General features: G+C 44.8%; 1 protein-coding gene and 1 pseudogene across 1 annotated transcript in view; both read left to right on the forward strand.

The window, feature by feature from the left end:
* The first annotated feature begins 4,537 nt into the window (after positions 1–4,537).
* Positions 4,538–9,292, forward strand: part of FAM180A (family with sequence similarity 180 member A) — an 18,320-nt gene continuing 13,565 nt past the window's right edge. The window contains exon 1 of the mRNA XM_006910650.1: positions 4,538–4,613. Within this exon, the coding sequence (XP_006910712.1) occupies positions 4,538–4,613 (76 nt within the window). The remainder of the gene's footprint in view (positions 4,614–9,292) is intronic.
* LOC112478874 lies at positions 8,136–8,254 on the forward strand (annotated as a pseudogene).

Below are 9,292 nucleotides of genomic sequence, written 5' to 3' on the forward strand. Positions count from 1 at the left end.
CTTCTCCCCACACCTATTGCTATTGCATGGGGCCGATCTAACACACCCTCTACTGCTTTATTGGTGTTCTGTTTTCATCTCAGTATACAGAAGTGTTTACCATTTAGTAGTTATTTATCCTTTCTCAGCTTCCAGTTGCCATATGTAAAATGGCGTCTGTTATTGTACCTTCTGAACAAAACTACTGTGGAAACTGAATGAAATAAAATCAGATGTGTGGTCAGAACTCAGTAAAGAGTAGATATGACTAAGCTGGAAAATAATTGGCGATGACAAGAGATATACAGGTAGGCATGGTGGGTGTTTAGAGGTGAAAATGAACTTGAAAAGTGTTGCCATAAGTAGCACATCCCCCCCCCCAAAAAATATTCTTTACATAATTAACAGATCTGGAAGCTCCACAGTTGTGGTTTTGCTGTGATTTGTTACAAAAAGTGGTACTTTCCATTTGCTTGCCAGACTGTACCAGACAGAGTGTACAGAATTGCAGGAAAAAAAAAAAAAACAAGAAAAACAGAGAGACAGGGGGAAAAAATATATGTATATACATGCACCAGGCCAGAGTTTCCCAAAACTTCAATCAGGCTTCGTGAGAAACCGTAGACATTTGCTTCTGGCTGCCAAGTTGCAGTAGTGGGAGAGAAGGCCTGGCTTATCATCTTATGAAATGAAATTAGTTACAAACACATTTGTTCCCAGGCCAAATCCAGAAGCCAATCCTCATCCCAGCTTAGTAACTAGTAGGTGACAGTTTGATGCTTTGAGCCTGCAGATGAAACAACCCAGGACTGGAGGCCAAAACTATGATTTCTGGTCCTGGTTTCCCCATGGCTGGGAAAGCATGTCCATCTTCCCCTGTCGGCTTCTTCCTCACTCATGAGAGTGCTGGCGAAAGACCGGGGGAGCGGAGCGGGCTCAGCTTCAGCACCCATCAACGACTTTCAATGGGCAACGACAGGGAACCCGGTCACATGCCAGGTCCTTTGGGCAACCCTTGCAGATTTAAAAAGGAAGTACAATGTACAGCAAAGGAAACCCTCAGCAGAACAAAAGGCAATCAGAATGGGAGAAAATATTGGCAAATCATATCTGATAAGGGATTCATATCCAAAATATATGAAGAACTCATGTGACTTAATAGTGAAAATGCAAACAATCTGATTTAAAAATAAGCAAGAAACTGAATAGACATTTTTCTAAGACATACAAATGGCCAATAGGTATATGAAAAGATGCTCAACATCAGTAATCACCAGAGAAATTAAATCAAAACCACGATAAGATATCACCTCACATCTCTTAGAATGACTACCATCGAAAAGACAAGAGATAACAAGTGTTGACGAGGATCTGGAGAAAAGGGAATCCTGTTGGCAGAAATGTAAATTGGTGCATCTACTATGGAAAACAGTATGGAGGTTCCTCTAAAGATTAAGACTAGAACTACCATATGACCCAGCAATTCACCTTCTGGGTATATATCCAAAATAATCAAAATCACTGTCCCAAAGAAACACCTTTACTCCCATGTTCACTGCAGCATTATTTACAATAGCCAAGACATGGAAACAACCTAAGTGTCCATCAACAGATGAAAGGATAAAGAAGATGTGATACATACATACATACATACATACATCCATACACTGGAATATTATTTAGCCATAAAAAAGGAAATATTGCCATTTGCCACAACATGGATGGACCTGGAGGACATTATGTTAAATGAAATAAGTCAGACAGAGAAAGGCAAATACTGTATGATCTTACTTACATGTAGAATCCAAAAATATCCAAACTCACAGAAACAGAACGGATTGTTGGTTGCCAGGGGCGGAAGATGGGGGAAATGGGTGAAGATGGTCAAAAGACACAAACTTCCAGTTATAAGATAAATAAACCCTGGGTATTTAATGTACAGCATGAAGATTATAGTTAATGATACCATACTGTATATTTGAAAGTTGCTAAGAGAGTAGATCTTAAAAGTTCTGATCACAAGGAAAAAAATGTGTAACTATGTGAGGTGATGGATGTTAACTAAACTTATTGTGGTGATCATTTTGTAGTGTATACATATACCAAATCATTATGTGGTACACCTGTGTTCTATGTAAGTTATATCTCAACAAAACTGGAAAAATAAGAATAATTTTTTTAAAGATAATTTTTTTAAGGAAAGTGCAAAATGAGAACAATAGAGCAGATGCAGAGAAGTCATCAGAGCCAGTAGAACTGACCTCGTGAGTCAGAGGAGCGAAGTGCTGGACCCAGCTCATCTGGGCTTCCAGAGAGCCGATTATTAAGTATTCAGAAATTTTACAGGTCGTTTGTTAAGCCATCGGTAGCCTGAAATCAGCCATAGTGGGAGTATTTTCCACAGGATATTGGCAAGTGCTAGAAATCAGGGCTTCTCCACCCCTCCAGAACTGGTTAACAGCACTCCGCTACACGGCTCCCAAATGCAATGCTTTGAGTCAGGCTACAGAATCACATCGACCTCGGTTAAAACCCCAGCTCCATCACTCACTACGGGGGCACCTCGGGCAGATTTTAACCCTTCTGAATCTATTTCTTCACGTGTATGTAGCACACACGTGTAGGTGCCAGATACAGCCTTAGCACCTTATTCATATTAATTCGTTGATTCCTCACAACAATCTTACGAAGAAGGGACTGTTGTTATCCCCATTCTGTAAATGAGGAAAATTAAGGCAAAAAGAGATTCAGGAATTCTGCCGACATCCCATAGCAAGCCAGGATACAAAAACAGGCAGTCTGCCCCCAGAGCCCTCTAGCCTTCCAGCCCTGCACTGTCCAGCACGGCAGCCGCTGGCCACATGTGGCCATGGAGTACTCGAAATGTGGCTGCTCTGAATTAAAATGTGCTGTTAGTATGAAATCCACGTCGGATTTGAAAAACTTGGTATAAAAAAAATAGAAACTATCTCATTAATACTTATATTGACTACATATCAACTAATATTTTGGATATATTGGGTTAAGTAAAATATATTATTACAATTAATTTACCTGTTCCTTTTTACTTTTTTAAGTGTGGCTACTGGAAAATTTTAAATTACATTGTGACATTATAGTTCTGTTGGAGAGTGCTGTTCTATACAGATCTCATAGCTTGGCGTGAGTATTAAATCAATTAATACAAGGACAGCATGGAGCACGGTGCCTGGAACAAATTACCATTCATTCGCTATTATTAATATTAGTGAGGTCAACGGTCAGATTTTATAGTCAACTTTTCTTTTAAGCAACTTCTTGTAACAGATAAAAGAGGTTCTGATTGAAGCAGAGGACATCCTTAAAGTCACCTCTGAGTGGCACGTTCACCCTAGACACACCCACAAGTTGGAAACCCACAGGGTTAAACCATCTGTGAGGGTTTTTCAAGCTTAAGCATTACACGTCTGTCATTTCAGAGAAGCTAAGGCAGTGCTACTGGACAAAATCAAGGTGTCTATGGCAGTGCTTTTAAAATGTTCATGGATCTTAAATGTTTTCACCGCAAAAACAAAATAATAATTATGTCATGTGATAGAAGTATTAGCTAATGCTACAGTGGTAATCATATTGCAATATCAACACTTTGTATACTTTAAACTTGCACAACGTTATATGTCTATTATACCTCAATAAAAAATAATTAAATAATTGATTGATTAAATACCAAAACAAACAAATTATCACAGAAAAACACTACCAATTTGCTTGGGAGATTCAAAGTATTTGATCCCAGGTCTAGACACAGACCAGAAAGCAGGGTGTCATGAATGTGAATGAAGAGGGAGGGTCACCTCTGGGTCCCTGGCATCCCCTACACGCACAACACATACACACTATGGCACATCTCCACATCTGATCTTCACGGCCTGCCAACTCCCCACCCTTGCAGACCCTGGGGAAGGCTCTGAACTGGCTGTAGGCACCAATATTGCGAGGTCTAGCTCTGGGATAGGATGTGAGATTCAGCCCAGACACTACAATGATTTTGCTGTCCTGAAGGCAACTTTGGGCTCAGTCAGCCCCGTCTGCGAGGGAAGCCTCCCAGCCCTTCCTGCAGCCCTCGCCCTGGCTCTGGTATGTGTGTGTGGACAGGGACAGCAGCCAGCCCTTTGCTGGGCTCTCTAACAAGTTCCACGAGTCTGTTTGTTAAAGAAAAATTCCAGTGGGTGCATCCAACACATGGAACTCAAGTACAGAAATTATATTTCTCCACCCCACTGCCAAGGAGATCACATGCCCCGTGAGTCACTCCAGATGTGCTCAAAAACAGAGTCTCTCTGTGGAAGCCCAGTCCCCCAATCCCAGAGAGAATCGGAATCAGAGGTCCCCACTCCTGTGCCCCCCGGAGGCAACTTCTGCCTCCACCTTCTGAGGCAGGAGAGGGCATCTGCTCCTACGAAGAGGGAAGGGTGGTAAGAACTGTACTGTCTCACTGGGAGGACCGGTACCGGCATACCTGTAGCTCCTGGGGTCCTGTTGGGTTGGAGGGCAACTTCTCACCTTGGTGGAGGAAAAGATGTGTTGGAAGACGCTGCTGCTTCTGCTGTTGTGTTATGATGCTCAAGCGACTGTGTCCCACAGGTGGGGCAGAGGTGAGTTGCTTTTTATTTATTTGTTTGATGTTCATCATTCATCCTTAAATACAATTAGGAATTTAGGGGGTATGGAGTGGGGGAAGGAAATTAGAAGAACCACGTCCTCCTTCTATCTGGTCTCTGCCGATTGCTTTATGCTTGACATGTTAGAAGGTGTTAAAAGGTGATGGGGAAAATGATGCTGAAAAAAATCAAAACTTGGTCAAGGTGGGAAGCACAGAGAGCATCCCTCTGACACACCAGAGCGAGTCATCTTTGCTTCAGAGACTGTGGACACACTTCCTTAAGTTCCCCCCGCCCCACCCCAGGCAGCTGCAGCTGGGCGGGGCATGTGGAGAGCAGGTGCCCAGGTCTGATGCCAACACGATGGGGCTGTGGGTGCCGGGGTGCTACCTGCGGAGCCTGACAAGAGGCTCTGGGCCTGGGCTGCTCGGTTTGGGGTCTCAACACTGCTTCCTAACCAGGAGTGGACACATCTTTCCAGCTGGGTAGAGCTGGCCCAGTGGCAGGTGAGGGAGGGTCATCCTTAGTCATTCTCGTGTCGGCCGGCCTGCTGCTCCCACCAGCCGGCCAGTTCACCTCAGAAGGGAAGGAGCCCAGTGTGGTCCAGTCCCTCATGCCTGACTGCCCTTCCCTCCGACGTAGTTCCTCGGAGCTAGAATGCCATCTTTTCTCTATGCCCCAGGACTGGCTTCAGCTGGCAGACACCAACAGCGCCTCCAGCCAGTGAGTTAGTTTATCACTGTTTAGTGAGGGACCAATAGTGCTACCCACTGTGTGCCGGTCTGAACTGAAACCTTTCTGTCTGCCTCCTAAAGTCAACTGAGGTCTCTCGCGGACAGAACTGGAAAAAGAAGTCAGGCTCATAGGTGTTTCTAGAGATCCAAAATAGGATGAAGACTGGCACGGTGGCCCAAGGAGAAGCCTCTCAGTTCTCAAGGAGAGTGTCAGGGAGTGGAGGAATGCCCATGTGGAACGAGGTGCACAGAGCAAACGGATCTGAAACCGGGAGGGGAGCAAAAGCCACTGCACTTATTTGGGATTTTATTCCCTCACTTTTAAGTCCGAGATTAGGAACCTGCCAGTTCTCTGAGCTGAGCTGTGAAATGATTGGTTGTTGTCCTGGGGGCAGATAATTAATGTAGCTCTTTCATTTATTTCCGGTGAGACCATTACTTACACACACACACACACACACACACACACCACCCCCCGCTCATCGTGAGCACAAATTTTGGGAGCAACACTTGGAGCAGAGAGTAAAGAGTCCAAGGAGTTATGTTCGGCCACTCACACCTGTATGACCCCGGGGGCCTTACTTAATTAGCCTATAAAAAAGAGATGACAATAGCCATTCTTCCTAAAAATACACAGGCATTTCCCTGTTAGAAACCATTTAAGATGACTTAATCTGTAACGAGGCTTGAAAACACAGAAGCCGCATCCCCATCCACCCCACAAGGAACTCAGAGAGTTGCGCTCTGCCTCTGACGGGCTGTGTGACGATCTCTGGCAAGCCACAGCCTCTCTGAGCTTCAGTTCACTAACAGGTCACACACGAGCAGTAACGAAACTAACCTTCATTGTGTTGCTGTGAGGGCCGGATGCAAAAATGTAAATAAAAAGGCTTTGTAAATAAGGAGTACTGTATAAATGTTAGCCACTTAAAAAAGAAAAATCATTAAAGAAAGCTTGAGATTCTCCACAGAGCATTCTATGGCAACTCCTGGGGAGTAGTTGCTCCGGCCCCACCCCGCCCTTTCTAGGGAGGGTCCGCCCCCCAATAACAATCACCATCTACGTAAAAACACCCAACACAGCCAAAATGGATGAGGAAGCTGATGCTAAGCGCTAGATTAGTGGTTCACGTCAGTGCTCAGAGTCAACAAGCGATATGGCGTCCCTCCAACCATCATCAAAGTCTTCCACGGAGTTGATTTTTTTTTCATTTTTAACATTCTTTTTTAATTATACAAGGAATACACAATTGCCATCCTTTTTTAAAAAAAAAAAAAAAAGATGGACTAGGGGTCACACCCAAATGAAAACAATTTTCCAAATGTACTTAATGTTTCTTTCACCTTTATCCACACCCCACCCCCACCCCCAAATCCGAGCCTCATTTCGAAGAATTCCCTTTGAAAACAGTCTCAGGGCGACCACCCGCTAAAGACGCTAAAGATGCCACAGGCTCAGCCCCAGCCACCCCTCCCCCACCTCCGCTCCTCGCCTCGGGCCCACGTGTAGAAACGTAGAAATAAACCCAAAGGGAACGCATCCTGCTGCCAGGACATCCCTTTTCCTACCGGCCACGCTCCCATCCTCTCTGTAAGAAGCGCTCTCTAGGATCCCGCCCTGGGAGGTAGCTTTCCACGCTGGCATCCAGGATCGTTGTTCCGACCCCACCAACTTGAATCAGACCAAATGACTCACCTGTGGTTAGCGTGGCGGGCCCAGGGAACTGGCCACACCTGACCCGAGTCCACGCCCACCCCCGCTCCTGCCCGAGCAATGCTTTGGAGGGCTGGGGGGAACTAGCCGGTCTTAAAAAATAATAATAATAAATCTACGTATTAATTACTATATAAATATCTATTTTTTATTAAATACATAGAAATTATTTCTTTTTAAAGCAGTGTAACAGGGAAGGGTACCCTTTCGGTTATGCAGTGGAATTTATGTCATTTTCAGGTGTCCGTTTGAGTGTTGCGTGCTTCTTCACTCATGAGTGTTTTCTATGACAGGAAGGGCCTGTGGTCAGTGTTTAGTACCCATGATGAACTAACTGGAGTAGCAGTACTGACCGCGCCGGGCGTAGCCACCTCGTTTACGCTACAGTCACTGCACGAGGCAGGCGCTATTCTGACCACTTACAGAGAACTGGAGTTAGAGAAGACGTTAACGCGCCGCAGATCACTCAGTAGCAAGGGCGGGGCTGGATTTTGACGTCCCGACCCCCGCGAGGCCTACAGCATCAGAGCTGTGCTGTCATGCATCCCTCTCCGCCCCTTCTGGGTGTTCCCAGGCTCCTGTGCTCCCAGCAGCCCCTGGGTCACCGGTGGGAGGCCTGGCCGAGGGGAGCCGCCCTTTCAGAAGCGCTCCTGTTGGACCCCCAGCACTCGAGGCCAAGATCCTGGCTCACTCAGAACATCACTTTTTCTAAAGGACTGGCCCAGGAGCAAACAAGTAAATGGCATCAGTAGGATCTGGCAAAAGATCATTTTATAAAGGAGAGCTTTTCCTTCCCACACCCACTGGCGTTTCCATGGAGTTGCTTCAACTGATTCATGAAAAATATGGTTGTATTTTGGCGTGAAACGCTCTACAATTAAGATCCCTCCCGACAAGCTCTGCTGTAGAAAGGCTGTGTGTCATTTTCGGTGAAAACCGTGGGTAAGCTTAACGCTGTGCTTCGCTGTTAGAGAGACCCTACCTACTGGGGGGTGACAGGAAAGAAGAGATTTTTTTATCCCAGATTATAAAAAGGTGAAGAGAAGATCAGGCTCAAAGTAAAAATAGGCCTATGGCCATGCCACCCTGAACAAGCCTAATCCTCTCTGATCTTGGAAGCTAAGCAGGGTCGGGCATGGTTAGTACTTGGATGGGAGACCACCTAGGAAGACCAGGTGCTGTAGGCGTAAAAAATAAATAAATAAAATAAGGGATTGTAAGCTGACAAGGTCCTTGCAATCTATGAGGTCAACCAAGGATTGCCTCGCCTAAAAAAAAAAAAAGCAAAAATCGGCTTCTCCATTTAGGGAAGCTTCTCCCTATATGTCTGGGCAAGAAAGCTTGGAGGGACTGAAGGGTTGAGGGGACAGGTGGCAACCTTGATCGAGATAATGAAAAGTGGCTTCGCCCAGGCTGGAACAGGGGCTCCTCAGAGCTGGAAGGAGGGCATGGTGGAAACAGGAAACGACATCTACCTTGTGATAATTAGCCAGGACTTATAACCTCAAACAAGTTCTAGAATCACTGTCAGAAAGAGGATTGATTTAGTGAAGCCCTCTGTTCAAAAAGAATGGAGTTTAGTGACAAAAGAAGTAAATGTGTTAGGATGAGATTGTTTATTCATTCAACAAACAGTCATGGGCAGGATGCTAGGCACTGGGAATACAACAGGGAATAAAAGGGACAAAATCCCATGCCTTATGGAGCTGACACTCTAGTGAGGGGAAACAGACAACAAATACATATAGAAATAAAACATCTGGATTGTTGGACAGCAATAAAGTAGGGATAGGTTAGAGGGTAGCAGAGATTATCATTTGAAATAGGTAGTCAGGGAGGGCCTCCCTGAGGAGGTGACTAAAGAAAGACCTGAAGGAACCAAGGGAGTGAGCGGTTTGTGGCTATAGTGAGTGATAAGTGCGTAGTTGAGGTTAATAATAGAAGCCTAAGAGTACATCACAGTGCCTATGCCATTCACCTCACTTCATCTCATCACTTAGGGATTGTATCATCTGTCAGCATCACAAGAAGGGTGAGTACAGTACAATAAGATATTTTGAGAGAAATAGAGACCACTTTCAGATAACTTTTATTATAATATACTGTTATAATTATTCTATTTTGTTATTAGTTGTTGTTAATCTCTTACTGTGCCTAATTTGTAAAGTAAATTTCATCACAGGTCTGCACATATAGGAAGCAACGCAGTATCCGTAGAGCTTGAT

Source organism: Pteropus alecto, unplaced genomic scaffold (assembly GCF_000325575.1).
Source record: "Pteropus alecto unplaced genomic scaffold, ASM32557v1 scaffold22, whole genome shotgun sequence".
Classification (NCBI taxonomy): domain Eukaryota; kingdom Metazoa; phylum Chordata; class Mammalia; order Chiroptera; family Pteropodidae; genus Pteropus; species Pteropus alecto.